General features: G+C 36.4%; 1 protein-coding gene and 1 long non-coding RNA gene across 5 annotated transcripts in view; one reads left to right on the top strand and one right to left on the bottom strand.

Moving 5' to 3' along the window:
• ATF6 (activating transcription factor 6) overlaps window positions 1-21897 on the top strand; it is a 222147-nt gene that overhangs the window by 83063 nt on the left and 117187 nt on the right. For all 4 annotated transcript variants that reach the window (XM_049709130.1, XM_049709129.1, XM_049709134.1 and 1 more), the window contains 4 exons: window positions 842-955; window positions 2037-2136; window positions 7784-7851; window positions 15047-15161. In XM_049709130.1, the coding sequence (XP_049565087.1) occupies window positions 842-955; window positions 2037-2136; window positions 7784-7851; window positions 15047-15161 (397 nt within the window). The remainder of the gene's footprint in view (window positions 1-841; window positions 956-2036; window positions 2137-7783; window positions 7852-15046; window positions 15162-21897) is intronic.
• LOC125964256 (uncharacterized) overlaps window positions 1-21897 on the bottom strand; it is a 65762-nt gene that overhangs the window by 22398 nt on the left and 21467 nt on the right. The window lies entirely within an intron of this gene.

Genomic DNA, 21897 nt, shown 5'->3' with positions numbered 1-21897 from the left:
ATTAGGAAAGTATATTTTTTGAAGTTAATAGAATAACTGGTTAATGTCACTCTGTTGTTTTATTAGGGATTCTAAAGTTTATATTTAGCTTTTCAAGGCTTTTACTTTTCTCCTACCAAGTATTTTATGCTTTCCCTTTCCCCTACCACACACACTGTTTTAAGGAGACTATTCAGTTCTGTTATCACAGAGATGAGAATGACCACAAAACTTCAGTCCTGGTTACATAATGCTTTCCTATCAATCGTAAGTCTTTCCTATCAATCGGTGGGTCTTTCCCCCAATTTCCCCTCTTACTTTGTCACCACCTCTGTTCCAGCAGCACTGTGTATGCCTTGAGCTCATTGAAGATATGAGCCATGTGTTATCATTATATCCCTAGTTTTGGGTACATAATAATTGAGCAATAAATGTGAACTACCATGATAATCTCTGTAGAAAATTGGAAAATGAAATTTGTGCTGTGTGGTCTATACTTCCCTCCTTTTTAAATTACATTCACTTCTTTCTTGCAGTATGTTCTATTTACAATATTAAAAACTTTTTTTGTTGAAGTATAGTTGATTTACAATGTTGTGTTAATTTCTCCCGTACAGCAGAGTGATTCCATTTTATATGTATACACACACACACACACACACGCATTGTTTTTCATATTCTTTTCCATTATGGTTTATCAGGATATTGACTATAGTTCTCTGTGCTATACAGTAGGACTTCGTTGTTTATACAGTATTTTTATTTCCATGAAAACTTAATACTAGCAATGACTTTCTTATAGCAATCTTCGTCTTAGGAATTTAAGACAGAAGGTAACACATTCTGTAAATCTGTTTTTCAGATATGACCATTCTGTTTCAAATGACAAAGCCCTGATGGTGCTAACTGAAAAACCACTACTCTATATTCCTCCACCTCCCTGTCAGCCCCTGATTAACACAACAGAATCTCTCAGGTGAGTGTTTTCAGTTGTTGAAGATATATCTGAGTGGGTTCCTGTGTTTAGCTTTGGAACCTAGAAAAGTATTTGTTCAAATTAACCAAGTGGTTGAGAAAACTATGAATTATTTATTGAATAACCGTAGGCATATCAGTTGTTGTCCAGTTTCCCCAGCAACCTGATAGAGATGGTGATGGGTCTATTTCATGTGATGGTATTGGGGTTGTATACTTAAATATGTCTTATTTGAAAACTGAAGAATGATATTAATATAAAAATTCAGGGTAAGTGTTAGACTCGCAGTGGTAACATTCATAGTGGAAAGTACTTTTTTCTTCAAATTAGGAAGATAATAATTTGAAGATATGTGATTCGGGAGTCATTTTCACATTAGTGTACTTTTCTTTATCTACTTTTCCCTTGAATTTTTTCCTGTGATTTTGGATCCTATCTTTGAACCTCAAAAACTGCTTCAGTTTTTTTGTGATACGTAGTAATCAACTATATTTAAGTAAGTATAGTCTGACATCTTCACAACTGCTCTAAAGAGTAAGCAAAATAAAGGGAAGTTATATTTGAACTGGCTTTTTTTTTTTTTAATTTCCAGTGTTGGAAAATTTGGATTATAGTACCTTGAAATTTCTCCTCCTGAGCAGTTGATTCATTCTTTTTCTACTCCCCAAAAAAGCATGATTTTCAAAGGCTTTATTTAATGAATCCATTTGTTGTTAGGAGTCCTGTGACTTGTTTTGTGCTCTCCAGTGTCTCCAGTATTTGTGTGTACATAGTCCAAGAGCAGAAACAGGAAATACTATTTTGTGGAAAAACCTTTGCATCCAATATTGATGTTTGCCAGGTATTTAGCTCTAATTTTCTTTGAATTTTGAACTCATGATTGAGGAGGCTACCATATAAAAATGCATGTCATTAAAGATAGCATTAAGTGTCTTAGCTTTCTCAAATCAAAAAAGAATATTGAACCATTAGGCACTTGGAATGCTCTTTAGAACCTCAGAATATGATTAAATTCATTTCCAACCAAAGGTGAGACATCTGTTTCTGTGAAATACGTTTAACTAATTAAGCTATTTTATAGGTTAAATCATGAACTTCGAGGGTGGGTTCATAGACACGAAGTGGAAAGGACCAAGTCGAGAAGAACGACAAATAATCAACAGAAAACCCGTATTCTTCAGGTTTGTTTCTGCTTGTCTTTGAACAATAGTTGGCATATTTGTTAGAAGGCTTCCTGTAGATGTGTTGCTCTCTTCTTTGGAACATTTGGGAAGCTTGAACTTCAGCCACTTCCCACTACCTCCTCCTGCTACTGAAGCAGGTGTCACTGCCATTGAAGCCCTCCTCCCAGGTTTCACAGCACTCATTTAGGTTTTATAGCACTAGTATTTCCTGCTCAGACATAGTGCTGTTTCCTGCTCTCTCCCTCAAATTTGCTTTCAAGCCAGGGGTTTTATGCATGGACATCTGTATGACATGTTTTTGGCACAAATAATATAATAAATGATACTGTTTATCTCCTCTGTTCTTAGAGCTTTTCAAATGTAGGACAGCTTAGAAGTGAAGGCACATCTCCGTGGAGGGCATTTTTGTACTTAGACTTGTAGCACTACAGGTTAATGACAGCTCTTATTTAGAACCTATTAAATTGGGCTTCTATCTTAATATTGTTTACCACAAAGCACCATTTATAGTCTTTCTGTCATTCAACTATTTATTACTACTTCTGAAGCACTTAGACTGACACATTGCAAGCTCCCAGCAAATGTTACCTGTGGTAGTAATAATGAGCCAGGTACTGTTCTTGACCCTGGGAATACAGTAGAGGGTATGATAAAATCCCTGCCTTCATGGAACTTACATTCTAATGGGAAAGATAAACAATAAACACATAAAGTGAAATAAGTCATACAAAAAAAGACAAATACCATATGATCTCATTTACATGTGGAATCTTAAAAAAATACCCAACAAACTCATGGATACAGAGAACAGATTGTGGTTGCCAGAGGTGGTGGGTGGAGGGTACAGACTTCCAGTTATGAAATAAAGAAGTCATGAGGATGTAGTTTACTGCATGATAACCATAGTTAATAATACTGTAGTGTATATTTGAAAGTTGCTAAGAGAGTAGATCTTTAAAGTTCTCATCATGAGGGAAAAAATTAAATTAAAAAATAAATAAACAAGTAAATAAATAAATATACTAAAAATTAGAAGTTCTCTAAAGAAAAAGCAGGGTTGGAAGTTAGAGTTCGAATGGAGAGGTGAGTGGCTATTTTAGATTGGGTGGTTAGAGAATCCTTCTCTAAAGAGATACCACTTGAGTAAGGTATTGTCAAGGTAGTTATTACCAGTTGTTATAACATTTAGCCTCAAAATCTCAGTAGTTTAATGGAATAAAAATTTGTTTCTCACCCAGAGTTTGAGGTAGCTCTCTAGAATGGGTTTCCTCCAAGCAGTGACTAAGGAATCCAGGTTCTTCCACATTGTAGCCTAGCAACTTGAAATCCTTTGCTTTTAGCTTTGGGTGTTGGGGAAGAAAGTTTGGAAGATTATGCAGCATGTTTTAGGGGTCAGGCCTGGACTTTAGTCAATGTTCAGTTGACTAAAACTCTGTCACTTTTCCCAGCCTCCCTTGCAGAAGGTTAGGCAAATGCAGTCTTCCTATGTGCTTGGGATGAAGAAGGGGTTTGGTGAGAACATAGCTATTGCCATTGGCAGAAAATGAAGGACAAAATGTAAAGGTCTAGGAGAAAATCTGGAGAAACAGCTTTTAGACCAAGGGAATAGAAAGTATAGAGACCCTCAGGAGGAAACAGTTTGCATATTTGAGGAACATCAAGAAGTTGAGTAAGGCTGGATTACAATGACTAAGGGGAGAGTAGCCAAAGATGATGTCAGAAAGACAGAGGAGGCTAAATCATATCAAATCTCATACGCAATGGTGAGAACTTAGGTTTTCATCCTAGGTGCGAGAGGACAGCATTGAGAGTTTTGAGCAAGGCTGTGACTTGATCTGATTTATATTTTTAAAAGATTACTCTAACTGCTACCCCAGGTAGAACACAGCAGGGAACATGAGTGGATGTAGGGAGACCAGTTAAGCCATTTCAGTAGTGTAGGTGAGAGATCATTGTGGGCCATACTAGAGTGGTAGATTTGAAGGTGGAGGAAAGTACTTGAATGCCAAATATATTTTGAAAGTATAGATGATGAAATTGCTATTGTAAAATAAAAAGGAAACAGTGATAATTCCTATGCTATAGCTACTGGATGAATGATGATGCCATTTACTGAGACTGAGAGTAGGGAAGGAGGAGTTGGAGGCAAGAAAAAAGAGTTTTAGATATATTAAGTTTGAGATGGCTATTAGACATTCAAGTGGAGAGTCAGGTGGCTACTCAGATATCCAGGTCTGGAGTATAGGGGAGAGGTTGAGACTGGAAGTTTAATTTGGGATGATATCACCTAGAGAGAAGGTAAAAAGAAGAGAAAAGAGGTAAGGAACTGAACCCTGGAACAACGTCAACATTAGAGGTTAAAAGACAAGGAAAAATCAGCACTTGAGAAGGAAGAGGAGTGGCTGGCCAGTAGAATAGGAAAAAATGTAGGATACTTGTATCCAAAAACCCAATCAAAGAAAGTTTTTAAGGAAGAGGATGTGATTTACTGTTACCGAGGTTAAGAGATGTTGATTAAGATGAGGACTGGGAAATTACCATTGGATTTGATTATTAGAACTTGTTAGTGACTTTGATGAAGGTTGTCTCATTGGAGTGGTGATGACAAAAGTCTGAGCGATGTGGGTTCAGGAAGTAAAAATAAAATGAGGAAATAGAGAAAATTATTTCAGGATGATCCCCATTAATGGAAACAGAGAAATGGAGTAGCTGTAAGAATCAAGGAAGAGGTTTTATTTTGGGATGGGATATGTTTCACCAGGTTTACCTGTTTATCTACTAATGGAAACTCCTAAGCTATTTGATTATTTGGTGACTAATTGGAAGCAGCACATGATAGGTTCCTAAGTACATTAAAAGTATATTGAGAAACATGGACTTTTAACCATTAAGGGACTGTTTTCAACTATAAAATAATGAGGGTTAGTCTAAATGAGCTTAAGCTCTGACATTTGAGATTCCATGATTATCCAGTATGTGTTTCTCTGGGCCTCTCAGGCACTTTTTGTTCACCTATTATGGCATCTTTATTGGTTGTTAGTACTTCATTACTAATGTCACAGTTACCTCAGAGTCCCAAAGCTGTTTACTGACGTTGGAATACAGTGTCCAGTCTGCCAAAGCCTACACGTTAGCTGCCTCCATGGCTGGAGGAAAAATGGACTCTGTTTCCCTTCTGCTTTCCAAATCTGGTGCAAGTATATGTTATTCGTAGAAGCTAAATTATGTCTAGACCCTGGTAGCAAAAAAGTTTGGGTAATATAGTTTTCAGGCTTTCATCCCTTGTTATACAGGGGAAGAGCAAAAAGGGGGCAGGAAGAGATGATTGCCAGTAGAGGATTCCACACAGCTGGTAAAATGGGCTTTATGAAAAATTAGATGAAAATTATTGGTCTAAATGAGTTTTTTGCCTTATCTTTTGACATATTAAATTAAGAAGTCATAAAAATTCTAAATGTATAGGCTCCAAGTAACAAAGTTTCAAAAACATAATGCAAAAAAGTGAGAACTAAAGGGAAAAACAGATAAATCTGCAACATAATTGGAGATTTTAATATCTTTCTCATTTCTGTGTAAATGTCTGTCTCACTTTTTTTTGCTGATTGTGACCTTTTGCTAAATCCACATAGCTAAAAATGCTGAAGTTCATAGACAAGTTTTCAGAAGTCCCTTTGTTTATTGGTGTAAATCTTGTATAGGTAAATGGCATATTCAATTGCTGTTTGCCTGATGTCTCTGTAACTCAGCTTTCCTTAAAGCCTACCCACTCATTTCTGAGCCTAGAGAAAGAAGTCTGGCTTCTTTCAGACTTCTCTGCTAATTTCATGTGTGCCAAAGTAGCAAAATCATTTAAAATTCACCAGTTATTTAATCTGTTTATTTAAAATTTTATATTTATCCTTTTAATTTTGGCTTGATTTACTACTTACTTGATAAGCATATCAATAAATACAGTACTTTATTATTTAAATGTATTTGTTTTTCTTTTCATTTTATCTGTGCTTTTTATTTTTGTTTAACACATTTTTAAACTTACTATATGTAAGACTGACATTAGATTTTCATAAAATTAGACCCTTGACTTGTTACAGAGCCAGAAATTGGAAGCCCTCTCTATTCATCCCTGCATATTGGTTCCATCTACCACCAAACAAAATTGTTCCCTCTTCTCTTCCCATAACCCTTTGTATATTCTTCTATTTTAGCATCACATTATATCATTTCTACATATCTGTCTTCTCAGTTAAACTGCAAGCTTCTAGAGGGCAAAAGTCAAATGTTAAATTCTGTAGCACCAGTACATGTAGTAGGCACTCTATGAAAGTTTGATTGCTGAAGGAAGGATGGATGGATATAGTAATGAACAAATGCTAGTAATCTTAAGATTAAACAGTTATTCAAGTCACTGTTTGACAGGGTAATAATAAGGTCACTTCCTAACATAATAATTGGTAATGTGCTCTTGAACTCTGATACTCTTACAAAACTTTTTTGAAGATCAGCTTACAAAGCTGCTGGGGTATATAAGAAAGCATAGTGCAAAGCAGGTGCTATATGGAAGACAGGTTTCCAGTGTAGTCTATGTGGACCACTAATGGTTCCAGATTGGACTGTTCTCTGGCCAAGAATCATTGATGAGATATCTTTATGATGGATTAGTCCACAGGTGTATTTAGGCATGAAGATCTTTGTGTTTAATTCAGTAAACAATAAGATCTAGTTTCATTATGAACCTTTCATAATTCAGGAAATTTTCATTCGGAAAATAATTATTTTAGACAAACGTAAGTTGTTATGTGTTCAGTAATACTTGTATGACTTGGTGATAAACCTTGTGATACTTGGACTAAGTTTTTGAGCCTTTTTTTTTTTTTTTTTTTGTGGCATGCTGGCCTCTCACTGTTGTGGCCTCTCCCGTTGTGGAGCACAGGCTCCGGACGCACAGGCTCAGCGGCCATGGCTCGTGGGCGCAGCCGCTCCACGGCATGTGGGATCTTCCCGGACCGGGGCACAGACCTGTGTCCCCTGCATCAGCAGGCAGACTCTCAACCACTGCGCCACCAGGGAAGTCCTGAGCTATTTCTTTAATCTTTGTGGGGAGTGCCTTAAATGTCTTACTGTCCATAAGACACACCTCTCAGCCCAGAATGTGACCAAAAGAGTTCTAATTTCTATATTGGTGTTTAGTTATGTGAACTTAATATGTCAGTATATTCATGAAAACAACTTTACGGGGACTTCCCTGATGGCGCAGTGGTTAAGAATCTGCCTACCAATGCAGGGGACACGGGTTTAATCCCTGGTCTGGGAAGATCCCACATGCCATGGAGCAACTAAGCCTGTGCGCCACAACTAGTGAGCTTGTGCACCACAACTACTGAAGCCCGTGTGCCTAGAGCCTGTGCTCTGCAACAAGAGAAGCCACCGCAATGAGAAGCCCATGCACCACAACGAAGAGTAGCCCCCGCTCGCTGCAACTAGAGAAAGCCTGTATACAGCAACGAAGACCCAAAGCAGCCAAAAAAAAAAACCAAACAAACTTTATGAATACTTTAATGAAGTTTAGTAAATGTAGAATGAGTCAATATAGGAAACTTTTCATATGATTACATTATGTGACATCTAACCATTTTTTATCTTTCAGGGTGCTCTGGAACAGGGCTCAAATTCTCAGCTCATGGCTGTCCAATACACAGAAACCACTAGTATCAGGTAAGAAAGTGTGGAAGCGCTTGGCTAAGGAATTTTATTATTTATTTATTTATTCATTCATTCACTCACTCACTCACTCACTCACCTGCTCCGGGTCTTAGTTGTGGCATATGGGATCTTCTTTGTAGCATGTGGGATGTAGTTCCCTGACCAGGGATCAAACCCGGGCCCCCTGCATTGGGAGCTTGGAGTCTTAACCACTGGACCACCAGGGGGGTCCCAGGAATTTTAAATACCTAGGATTTCAGTAAGGTTGAAATACACACTTCTCTTCCATCTTAAACTTGTTCTCATCATTATCTTGTAGAAATAGGTAATTCAGATATATGTAGAAACTAACAGTTCTCTATAACCAGAATATTTCATTCATTTACTATGTGTATATTTAAAAATATATTCATATTATTTCTTCATTAGTTAAAAATGTTTTTAATCTCTGTACCTTCCTCTCAAGTTTGCTGTGAACCTGAAACTGTTATTTAAAAAATAATCTTTAAAAAATGTTTTAAAGTGAATTATAGTTGACCTTCCTTATTCATATATTCCGTATTTATGAATCCGCTTACTTGCAAAAATTTATTTCTACCCCCAAAATCAATACTGAAAGTGCTGTCATGTTCATTTGCATTCCCAAAAGTTTAACAAAGCAATACTTCGCCTTCCTGTTTCAGCTCTCATACTGTAAACAGTTGTCCTTTTTGAGGTCTATTTAGTGCCATATTTTTCACATTTTATGATTTTTGCTTGCGAATTCTTCCTTTAAAATGGCCCCCAAGCATAGTACTGAAGTGCTGCCTAGTGTTCATAAGCTTGAGAAAGCTGTATTGTGCCATGTGGAGAAAATACACGTTAGAAAGCTTCATTCATGCATGAGATATAGTACTGTTGACTGTGAGTTCAGTGTTAATGAGTGAACAGAATTTGTTAAAGAAGGTGTCTTTAAATAGAAACACATAAAACAGGGTTATATATTGATCAGTTGATAAAAATGCTGTAACTGAGAGAGCCTCATCCACCAGAGGGCAGACAGCAGAAGCAAGAAGAACTACAGTCCTGCAGCCTGTGGAACAAAAACGATATTCATAGAAAGATAGACAAGATGAAAAGGCAGAGGGCTATGTACCAGATGAAGGAACAAGATAAAACCCCAGAAAAACAACTAAATGAAGTGGAGATAGGCAACCTTCCAGAAAAAGAATTCAGAATAATGATAGTGAAGATGATCCGGGACCTCAGAAAAAGAATGGAGGCAAAGATCAAGAAGATGCAAGAAATGTTTAACAAAGACCCAGAAGACCCAAACAAACAGAGGTGAACAATACAATAACTGAAATGAAAACTACACTAGAAGGAATCAATAGCAGGATAACTGAGGCAGAAGAATGGATAAGTGACCTGGAAGACAGAATGGTGGAATTCACTGCCATGGAAGAGAATAAAGAAAAAAGGATGAAAAGGAATGAAGACAGCCTAAGAGACCTCTGGGATAACATTAAATGCAACAACATTCGCATTATAGGGGTCCCAGAAGGAGAAGAGAGAGAGAAAGGACCCGAGAAAATATTTGAAGAGATTATAGTCGAAAACTTCCCTAACATGGGAAAGGAAATAGCCACTCAAGTCCAGGAAGCGTAGCGAGTCCCATACAGGATAAACCCAAGAAGAAACAAGCGGAGACACATAGTAATCAAATTGGCAAATATTAAAGACAAAGAAAAATTATTGAAAGCAGCAAGGGAAAAACGACAAATAACGTACAAGGGAACTCCCATAAGGTTAACAGCTGATTTCTCAGCAGAAACTCTACAAGCAAGAAGGGAGTGGCATGATATACTTACAGTGATGAAAGAGAAGAACCTACAACCAAGATTACTCTACCTGGCAAGGATCTCATTCAGAATCGATGGAGAAATAAAAAGCTTTACAGACAAGCAAAAGCTAAGAGAATTCAGCACCACCAAACCAGCTTTACAACAAATGCTAAAGGAACTTCTCTAAGTGGGAAACACAAGAGAAGAAAAACAACTACAAAAGCAAACCCCAAACAATTAAAAAAATGGTCATAGGAACATACATATTGATAATTACCTTAAACGTGAATGGATTAAATGCTCCAACCAAAAGACACAGGCTTGCTGAATGGATACAAAAACAAGACCCATATATATGCTGTCTACAAGAGACCCAGTTCAGACCTCGGGATACATTCAGATTGAAAGTGAAGGGATGGAAAAAGATATTCCATGCAAATGGAAATAAAAAGAAAGCTGGAGTAGCAATACTCATATCAGATAAAATAGACTTTAAAATAAAGAATGTTAAAAGACACAAGGAACAACACTACATAATGATCAAGGGATCAATCCAAGAAGAAGGTATAACAATTGTAAATACACATGCACCCAACATAGGAGCACCTCAATACATAAGGAAACTGCTAACAGCTATAAAAGAGGAAATCTACGGTAACACACTAATAGTGGGGGACCTTAACACCTCACTTACACCAATGGACAGATCATCTAAACAGAAAATTAATAAGGAAACAGAAGCTTTAAATGACACAGTAGACCAGATAGATTTAATTGGCATTTATAGTACTTTCCATCCAAAAACAGCAGATTACACTTTCTTCTCAAGTGCACACGGAACATACACCAGGATAGATCACATCTTGGGTCACAAATCAAGCCTCAGTAAATTTAAGAAAACTGAAATTGTATCAAGCATCTTTTCTGACCACAACACCATGAGATTAGAAATGAATTACGGGGGAAAAAACGTAAAAAATACAAACACATGGAGGCTAAACAATACATTACTAAATAACCAAGAGATCACTGAAGAAATCAAAAAATACCTAGACACAAATGATAATGAAAACACGACGATCCAAAACCTATGGGATGCAGCAAAAGCACTTCTAAGAAGGAAGTTCATATATACAAGCCTACCTCAAGAAACAAGAAAAATCTCAAACAATCTAACCTTACACCTAAAGGAACTAGAGAAAGAAGAACAAACAAAGCCCAAAGTTAGCAGAAGGAAAGAAATCATAAAGATCAGAGCAGGAATAAATGAAATAGAAACAAAGAAACAAAAGCTAAGATCAATAAAACTAAAAGCTGGTTCTTTGAGAAGATAAACAAAATTGATAAACCATTAGCCAGACTCATCAAGAAAAAGAGGGAGAGGACTCAAATCAATAAAATTAGAAATGAAAAAGGAAAAGTTACCACGGACAACGCAGAAATACAAAGCATCCTAAGAGACTACTACAGCAACTCTATGCCAATAAAATGGACAACCTGGAAGAAATGGACAAATTCTTCGAAAGGTATAACCTTCCAAGACTGAACCAGGAAGAAATAGAAAATGTGAACAGACCAATCACAAGTAATGAAATTGAAACTGTGATTAAAAGTCTTCCAACAAACAAAAGTCCAGGACCAGATGGCTTCACCGGAGAATTCTATCAAACATTTAGAGAAGACCTAACACCCATCCTTCTCAAACTCTTCCAAAAAGTTGCAGAGGAAGGAACACTTCCAAACACATTCTATGAGGCCACCATCACCCTGATACCAAAACCAGACAAAGATACTACAAAAAAAAAAAGAAAATTACAGACCAATATCACTGATGAATATAGATGTAAAAATCCTCAACAAAATTCTAGCAAACAGAATCCAACAACATATTAAAAGGATCATATACCATGATCAAGTGGGATTTATCCAGGGATGCAGGGATTCTTCAATATATGCAAATCAATCAATGTGATACACCATATTAACAAATTGAAGAATAAAAACCATATGATCATCTCAATACATGCAGACAAAGCTTTTGACAAAATTCAACACCCATTTATCATAAAAACTCCAGAAAGTGGGCATAGAGGGAACCTACCTCAACATAACAAAGGCCATATATGACAAACCCACAGCAAACATCATTCTCAATGGTGAAAAACTGAAAGCATTTTCTCTAAGATCAGGAACAAGACAAGGATGTCCGCTCTCACCACTATTATTCAACATAGTTTTGGAAGTTTTAGCCACAGCAATCAGAGAAGAAAAAGAAATAAAAGGAATCCAAATCGGAAAAGAAGAAGTAAAACTGTCACTGTTTGCAGATGACATGATACTATACATAGAGAATCCTAAAGATGCCCCCAGAAAACTACTAGAGCTAATCAATGAATTTGGTAAAGTTGCAGAATACAAAATTAATGCACAGAAATCTCTTGCATTCCTATACACTAATGATGAAAAATCTGAAAGAGAAATTAAGGAAACACTCCCATTTACCATTGCAGCAAAAAGAATAAAATACTTAGGAATAAACCTACCTAGGGAGACAAAAGACCTGTATGCAGAAAACTATAAGACACTGATAAAAGAAATTAAAGGTGATACAAGAAGATGGAGAGATATACCATGTTCTTGGATTGGAAGAATCAACATTGTGAAAATGACTATACTACCCAAAGCAAGCTACAGATTCAATGCAATCCTTATCAAATTACCAATGGCATTTTTTACAGAACTAGAACAAAAAATCTTAAAATTTGTATGGAGACCTGAAAGACCCTGAAGAGCAAAAGCAATCTTGAGGGAAAAAAACATAGATGGAGGAATCAGACTCCCTGACTTCAGACTATACTACAGAGCTACAGTAATCAGCACAATATGGTATTGGCACAAAAAAAGAAACATAAATCAATGGAACAGCATAGAAAGCCTGGAGATAAACTCATGCACCTATGGTCAACTAATCTATGACAAAGGAGGCAAAGATACACAATGGAGAAAAGACAGTCTCTTCAATAAGTGGTGCTGGGAAAACTGGACAGCTACATGTAAAAGAATGAAATTAGAACACTCCCTAACACCATACACAAAAATAAACTCAAAATGGATTAGAGACCTAAGTGTAAGACTGGATACTATAAAACTGTTAGAGGAAAGCATAGGAAGAACACTCTTTGACAGAAATCACAGCAAGATCTTTTTTGATCCACGTCCTAGTGTAATGGAAATGAAAACAAAAATAAATGGGACCTAAGGAAACGTGAAAGCTTTTGCATAGCAAAGGAAACCATAAACAAGACAAAAAGACAACCCTCAGAATGGGAGAAAATATTTTCAAACGATTCAACAGACCCAGGATTAATCTCCAAAATATATAAACAGCTCATGCAGCTCAATATTAAAAAAACAAACAACCGAAATCAAAAATGGGCAGAAGACCTAAATAGACATTTCTCCAAAGAAGACATACAGATGGCCAAGAAGCACATGAAAAGCTGCTCGACATCAGTAATTATTAGAGGAATGCAAATTAGAACTACAATGAGGTATCACCTCACACCAGTTAGAATGGGCATCACCAGAAAATCTATAAACAACAAATGCTGGAGAGGGTGTGGAGAAAAAGGAGCCCTCTTGTACTGTTGGTGGGAATGTAAATTGATAACAGCCACTATGGAGAACAGTATGAAGGTTCCTTCAGAAACTAAAAATTGAATTACCATATGACCCAGCAATCCCAGTACTGGGCATATACCCAGAGAAATCCATAATGCAAAAAGACACATGCACCCCAATGTTCATTGCAGCACTATTTACAATAACCAGGTCATGGAAGCAACCTAAATGCCCATCGACAGACAAATGGATAGAGAAGTTGTGGTACATATATACAATGGAATATTACTCAGCCATAAAAAGGAATGAAACTGGGCCATTTGTTGAGACGTGGATGGCTCTAGAGACTGTCATACAGAGTGAAGTCAGAAAGAGTAAAACAAATATTGTATATTATCGCATATATGTGGAGCCAGAAAAATGGTACAGATGAACCAGTTTGCAGGGCAGAAATTGAGACACAGATGTAGAGAACAAACGTATGGACACCAAGGGGGGAAAGCGGCAGGGCGGTGGTGGTGGTGGTGGGGTGAATTGGGCGATTGGGATTGACATTTATACACTGATGTGTATAAAATTGACGACTAATAAGAACCTGTTGTATAAAAAAATAAATTTTAAAAATTCAGGGAAAAAAATGCTGTAACTAAGCCTTCACAGGAACCTAACCTGTATTTCCCTTAGGAGAATGGTTCAGTGTTTGCTAATTCAGTGTTTGCACTGACTTTATAGGACTATAACTACCATAAGTAATAAGAATTGACTGTATATTCAAAGTATTACAGTCAGAGATGGCCTCTTGAGCACGTGAAATTATTTCAAAGGAAGTTCTTATGACTCAGTTATAATTTCCTTTTAGGTCAGTCTTGCCCTCCTCTTAAGGTAATAAAAGTTTGATTGAAGACATAAAAGAATATGATTTTTCTTTTTGAAGAAAAATGAAGTCTTTTTTTTTTAACTCTAACTTTTGGGTGTTGGCTTATTGTACTAAACAATAAAAGACCCTGAAAATATTATTAAGAACTATATTAATATCATTTGAGTATATCTTTTGGGGTTAGATGTGCTCTGAGGTATTATAATTTTAGTTATAATTTTACCAAGGCACTGACTTGGTACTTTTAATATCTATGGCTAGCAGTTGTTGAGTGACTCCCATGGAAGAGGACCCATGCTTGGTACTAACATCTCTGACCCCAGTAACAGTCCTGAAAGGTTTATGTGGTTACCCTCATTTTATTGATGAGGAAACTGAGGTTCCTCAGAGATTGATTTCCCCAACAATATCCAGTTGAGAGGTGGAGCAGGAATTCAGAGCCAGGTGTATTTGTTTCCAAATCCTAAGTGCTTTTCACCTTTCACACAGCCTCATAGACAAGTGCACCTTCACACATTTGACAGAACGGTGAAAGATAACTTTTCCTCAGACTTAATTTATGTTACCAAAATTTTAAAATCATGCAAACCGATGCAGAAATCTATTTTCTGGTACTTCTATTTTTTTTTACATGCTTTGCAATGCACTTGACTGGTACATTTTAGAGCCTTGATACAGAAATGAGAGTTTTGGCTTTAGTGAATTGGATCTTACAAATATCCTGACCTTGAGCTTTTCAAAATGTTACTATAAAAATTGCTGCCAAAATACTACTAATATTTTGGTTGAGAGAGATTCTTACAATTCAGAATGGGAAGCGTTTTTGAGAGGATAGAAATTTATTCGTTAAAGAACACTTTGCCACTTTGCCATTTTCTTACTTCAGCAGGAACTCAGGGAGTGAGCTACAGGTGTATTATGCTTCACCCAGAAGTTATCAAGACTTTTTTGAAGCCATCCACAGAAGGGGAGACACGTTTTATGTTGTGTCGTTTCGAAGGGTAAGTTCACTTTGAAAGAATAAAAGAAATAGTTTTGAATACCTGCTATATATGAGGCACTGAGCTGAATGCTGTGGAAGATAAAAAGATATGAGAGATAGGAAGCAATATAAAATAAATTGTATGAGTGGAACAGCCTAAGTGCTATAATACAAGCTTGATTTTGAGCTGTTCAGCGTTATGAAGTGGAAACATGGAGTTGATGCCAGGCAATATTTAGAAAATATAAGCTGCTTATTGATTTTTATTCTTTGTTTATAACCAACATATTATTTGTTTGTCTATAACCAGTGGAGAAGTATAAACATAAAAATGTCTTTTTAGGCTCTATTCCTGAGACTTTCTATCCCTCTTTTCTCTGTACTTCATCAAGCATTTACTCTTGCTAGTGAAGAATGTGTAAGATAATCAGTTAGCTTATACAAAAGTAAATGTTTATACGAGCACTTTTGAATGTTACAAATGTGAGACTAAATGGGGAAAAAATGCAAAGCTTACTTTCATTCCATCTGCTTTTCCTCTAAAATGAAAATACATTCTGCATAGAGTTGCCATATGAATATCTCGGTTACAGTGCTGTATGTTAAACCAGTAACACATGAATGAATTAGAATTCCTTGGTAGTTTGTATCCTAGGCTTTTCTTTTTCTTTGTCTTTTTTTTAAAGGATGTAGAGAGTGTATGATAGAAATAAGCATATGCTAACAATAAACGATTCATTCTCTGATTATTGTCACCACTCACTGTCACTGAAATTCTCAGTTAACTCAATGCTTTTCCTAAGGTATAAATATCTAGCAGCTCAGAATTTTGGACCAGAGAACTTTGACACTTGAAGATTAGGGAAACCAAACATTTCATGTGTTTTTAGTTATTAATCAACTATGTTAGGAGATTTGGAATACTATAGTGATGGTATCTCATGATTTCTGCCTTTTCTCAAAAATTTCCTGTGTTCAGCCTATTCTCTCAGACATAGCTGGTATATTTCTATACTGTGCCAGCCTCCAAGTTCATTTTCAGCAGCAAGGGGGCAGCTGAGAACAGGGTTTCAGCAAGGCTCCAACTGTATTGGCTGACCAGAGCTTAGTATTAGCTTTGGGTTGACACAATCATGTTTAAAGTTGGCAGGGGTTGGGGGGTGGGAGTAAAATTTTTTTTTTTTTTGCGGTACGTGGGCCTCTCACTGTTGTGGCCTCTCCCGTTGTGGAGCACAGGCTCCGGACACTCAGGCTCAGCGGCCATGGCTCACAGGCCCAGCCGCTCTGTGGCATGTGGGATCCTCCTGGACCGGGGCACGAACCCACATCCCCTGCATCGGCAGGCAGACTCTCAACCACTGCACCACCAGAGAAGCCCAGGAGTAAACTTTTTAAGATGGGATCCAGCACTACGAAGAAGAGACTTGATACATGTTAAAATGAATGTGTTGAAGTATATGTTATGGAAGTTACCACAAAAGAATATTTTTAACACTGAAATAGCTGAATACATTTTCTTAGGTTTGGGATAATTTCTCTATTATTTGATGAAAACAGAACAGTATATATTAAAAGTAGCAATTGTCAAGACACAGATTGACCTTACGACTAGTAACATTTTTCTAGGGAAGAGAACAAGTATTTGTTATGAAGAAAATTATCCTAGCCTTAAAGGGACTGTATTTTTACAAAGGAAGATAAATGGTGTCCTTTTTTTTGTTTTGTTTTGTTTTGTTTTGTTTTTTTGCGGTACGCAGACCTCTCGCTGCTGTGGCCTTTCCCGCTGCGGAGCACAGGCTCCAGACGTGCAGGCCCAGCGGGCATGGCTCACGGGCCCAGCTGCTCCGCGGCATGTGGGATTCTCCCGGACCGGGGCATGAACCCGCGTCCCCTGCATCGGCAGGCGGACTCCCAATCACTGCGCCACCAGGGAAGCCTGAATGGTGTTCTTTTTTAAAATAAATGCATTACGTTCTTGCATTTGTAAAAGCTACTTCTCATTAGTTTGCTGTGAAAAGTGCTACTAGAAAATTATTTATCACCCTCCCTCCAATCCTTTGATGTTGTAGAAAAAACATTCTCATGTTTAAGAAAACTGTTAGGACTCTCTTTCACATTCTGTTTGAGTTTTTCATTTCCTAATTACTGATTTATCATATCTTAGTGTTTTATATCAAGGTAAAGTGAGGATAAGCATGAACTTAACTAGATAACAGTAGTTAGAAAGAGACAGCATCCTTTTTCACTTTTTCTTTCTTTATTTTGTTTTAACAGTTGGGATAAGGAAGTTAATTTTATCATCATGACTATAAATAGTGTCATTGGACAGGAATTTGATTCTTAAATCCTGGATTGTTCTTTTTGTTCTTGCTAAAATGAAAATGAAAGACATAATCTCATGCTTAGTTTTTTTTTCATTTTTCCATATAAAATATCCTAACAGTTTCATCAAAAAGGCAAGTGGCATCATTTCTTGTGTAGAAAGATGTAGACTTTTTCTTTCATTTAGGCTCTTAATTTCATTGACAGAAATTATTGTAATTGATACTGTGCGATTACATTAGAAATTAAGAAATATAGGGATTCTCATGCCTCAAGGTTTTGCTTAGTATAAACCAGACTTAACAGAGCCAATAAGCAAACCATGTGGTCTTATTGTATAATTGGACATGTGTTTAAAAGAATATTTTAATATCTAAAAAAGTAGATGTAGCTGTTGACTGTTTAGGATACCATTATTTAATAAAGCAACTCTTATGCTTCATAGCTTGGAACATACACTTGTCCTCATGGAAAATTGAAATAGTGGCTTGTTGTCACTCCTGATTCAACAGCAGCTCCAGTAATTCCATTTTAGTCTTTTTCACACATTGCTCATTCAGACTCCCTAAGCAGAAAGAGGATCTGATTATGTATATAGTTGGGTAGAATTGCTGTGATAACCCTGGCTCATGATCCGTGGTCCATTCTTTTGTGACCAGGGAAATAGTGTTGATTTCATTAAATGTATTCTTTTGCTTTGTAAGCCAGCAACTATGCAAAAGGAACAGCCTGGGCCACTCTTCCGAGAAAATGATTGTGGTGGGCCCTTAGAGCTTCATAAACTGTTTATTATGCTACACAACACCTGCTTTAAAAAAAAAGTTCTTTCTTGTATTGGTCCCTAGTTGTTTGATCTAAAAGGCTTGTCTTCTCATCTGTTCATAAGCCTCTGAAAGGCAGGAAGTGTCACGTGCTTTTTTATTACCACTCCTGGCACTCAGCACAATGCTAGCCACTCAGTGCTTATTAAACAGAACAATTTTAGGTATGGTTCACTAAGAGATGTCACAGTGATGGAAGTTCATTGTTTTCCATAATCATTTAAAGGGTATATTTACATGTTTTGCTTGGAGAAATCTAAATCTGTTTTACTGATCTAAGAAGTAACATAAACAGTGAAGTGCAGCAGAAAGTTCAGTTAGAGATGACCTGTCTTTTCTTTATTTATGGTTGTACTAGCCAGAGATGCATCAGCTTTGTGCTTGTTTCTGTATCTAAGCTTTAGAGCTAAAAAACATCACCTTGGTGAAATGTTTGACTGTGAAATGTTTAATAGTCAATAGGGAGAACTTTGAGGTACTTGCATCCTTGTTTTTTTAATATTTGGCAGAGTCATTTGGGAGTGGATTGTTGTTAGACCTCACTGCTTTCTTTTGTGTAGAAGGGATGGTGTCTAGTATCTCTACAGATTCAAGCAGCATGAGCCAGAAACTTGAAACTTTGGACAAAGAATAGGAAAGATGCTAATTAATGCAGAAAGGTTGACTGGTGATGTTATTGGTTCAAAAGGTTTGCCAAAGGTTTATTCCCATGGAAGGCCATAATAGAGAGTTTCACAGAATGGCAATGATATTTTATAAATTAATGCCTAGATTAATACCTAATACATGCTTGGAAGAATGGCATATTTTCTTAATGTATATTATTTATTTCTTAGAAAGTTTTGTTTAGTATATATAACTTTATATAAAATCTTCAGAGGCAAGAGGAATTTCCTTAGAAATCAAAGGAAATTAGTTTATAAAGTCTACTTCAAAAGGATACAGCTTCTGTTGTTTTGGAACTTCACAACTTGAGTGTGCACATGGATCTTGGAGTTTGGCCATTTTCTTATCTCTGCTTTCATGGCCTTTTAGCCAGATTCTTTGTCTGGCTGGAAAAAAAAATGTGACTAAATGAGTTTGGAAAGATACTCGCATTAAAAAGAAGTCTTATCTTAGAAGAGACTTTTTCAAAAACTTCTTTTAGAGGACTTTTTCTAAATAATTGTTAGCCTACTTTGAGATTTACTCTTATCCAGGTCTTAGGCATATTGTAAAAAATAGAACAGAGTTGTCTGAGGATCCACTTAACCTGAATTTACTTAATGATTACATCAGTAACATTATATATCCATTTTCTCTTTCATTTATATACAAATACGGACACCTTTAAAGTATACGGCCATTATAGTTTACAAACCCCTTTCACATATATCATCTTGTTAGTTCCTTACATATAATAAAGTAAGTATTCCTAGTCCTGTTTTACAGATGGAAAAATTGAGGCACAGAGAGGTTAAGTAGCTTCTCTAAGGACACAAAAATGGTAAGCAGTAGAACTAGGGCAATAATTGAAGTGTTCAAATTTAATACAATGATTTTTTTTCCTTTACATTCTGGTGCTGCATTTTATTTTTTTTATTTTTTTATTTTTATCTTTTCTGCGGTACGCGGGCCTCTCAGTGTTGTGGCCTCTCCCGTTGCGGAGCACAGGTTCCAGACGCGCAGGCTCAGCGGCCATGGCTCACGGGCCCAGCCGCTCCGCAGCATGTGAGATCTTCCCAGACCAGAGCACAAACCCGTGTCCCCTGCATCAGCAGGCGGACTTTCAACCACTGCGCCACCAGGGAAGCCCTGGTGCTGCATTTTAGATTGCTGAATATTTAAATAGCAAAATTACTGTATTCCTCCAAAACCAACCATGTTTTGTTGCCATATCTGCTGGACACTTTTGCTGGAGTTATTGCATAACAATTAAAATTTTTTGTTTGTTAATTACCTGATTGTAGATTAAGTGCTTTATTAGGTTACACTTTGATAATAGTAAAGAATAACTTAATGGTCTGAAAGGTTATAGTATAGCTTCAGATTTCAAACCAAGAGAATAGAATAAATAGGCTTTGAGAGTTTCTGGTTTCTTTTTAAAACATTTGAGGAAAAAAAATCTTTGCTGTGTCTTAAAAAGGAAGTACTTTAGCCAAAATAGACAGTATTTTAATGATTGGTACTCTAGAACTTCTCATAGAGAAGAGTGGTTTTTGTGCATGTGTAAATGCATTTTATTATGCATTCTGTATATGGCATGCCGGATTCTTGAGATCAGAAACTTTTGATCTCAAGCTCCTTGTTAAATATGAGTTACTGTTGTGTGGTTTTAGGGGATTTAGTCATTTGTTCCTTGGCTCTGTAACAGATTCCTAGCTAACGTTAAAAAAAAACAACAACCTGTTATTTGGATTTTTCAATTGCATAGTGTAATATAACTTGTTTTATGTTTGAAAAATGATTGTTCAACAGTCTCTGTAACTAGACTTGTAAGTAGAATAGCCATGCGCACAAAGAATTTATAACTCATGAATAATTTGAAGTCTTCAAAATTCTCAGGATAGTGGGCAAGTCCATCTGAGTCAGGATAATTTTCCAACTGTTCGTTATTCTTGTGCTCTATTTGGTAGTCTTTATTTTATAATGTGTTTTTCATATGCATTTGTTTAGGCTCCTTTTTTAGCTGGCATGCTTTCTCTGGGCAGGGATAAAGTCTATTCCTTCTGTTTTTCCTTTCTACAAGGTCTGTTGCAATGTACTGCAGACTGTGCAGAGCAAGTCCTAAATAAATGTTAGGACTCAAACTGCTGTTTATTTGTGCCTTTTTACCTTATCTTTTATGTCCTGCTGTTCAAAAGATTAGTAGAGATGGGGTTTGCAGAGACAAAGAAGGAAATTTTTCTCAATGAATGTTTAAAATTACTTTTGTATATTGAATAACCATGAAAAAGTTTAAAATATATAGTCTACTTTGATGTGGACAAACTTTTAGCTACAGAATAGAATGACTTCTAAAGAAAGACATCTAAAGTTACCCTGATTCTTCAGGTAGGATTTAATAATTGATAAAGTTTTGATAGTTTCCTTCTCATAAAATTTCAGATTTTTCATAATGAGGGAAGAAAACATTTCCTGAAAGCAAAACTGCATTCTAAGAAAAGATATTTCTTCACATTATGAATATGTGAGGAAAAATGTTTTTTAAATAATTCATAGATACAGGCCTTAGTGACTTGCATTTTAGCCCCAATTCTGTCACTTACTGTTTGACTTTGGACAAATCACTTGTCTCTCCTATCTTCAGTTTCCTGATCTGTAAAATGATAAAGTTAGAGCAGATTTGCATTTTCCTTTTCGCTCTAGAAATTTATAGTATTCTTCTAACTCTGTGTGTGTGTGTGTGTGTGTGTGTAGGTATATGTGTGTATATGTGTTTCTGTGTGTGAACACTGTCCTCTTAGAAATCTATAGTATTGTGTTAAAACTCTTTAAAGTTACTAGAGTGACTCTCAGTCAGTTGGAGTTAGAACATTTTAAGGGTTTTGAAAAACAACCATAACAAAACCAAAATGTTGAGTTACAAGGTAGACCTATAAATTAATGAGTTCGATTTTTTAATAGATGGTG

The sequence above is a fragment of the Orcinus orca genome, chromosome 1 (genome assembly GCF_937001465.1).
Source record: "Orcinus orca chromosome 1, mOrcOrc1.1, whole genome shotgun sequence".
Taxonomy (NCBI): Eukaryota; Metazoa; Chordata; class Mammalia; order Artiodactyla; family Delphinidae; genus Orcinus; species Orcinus orca.
This window is presented reverse-complemented; position numbering and strand designations above follow the sequence as displayed.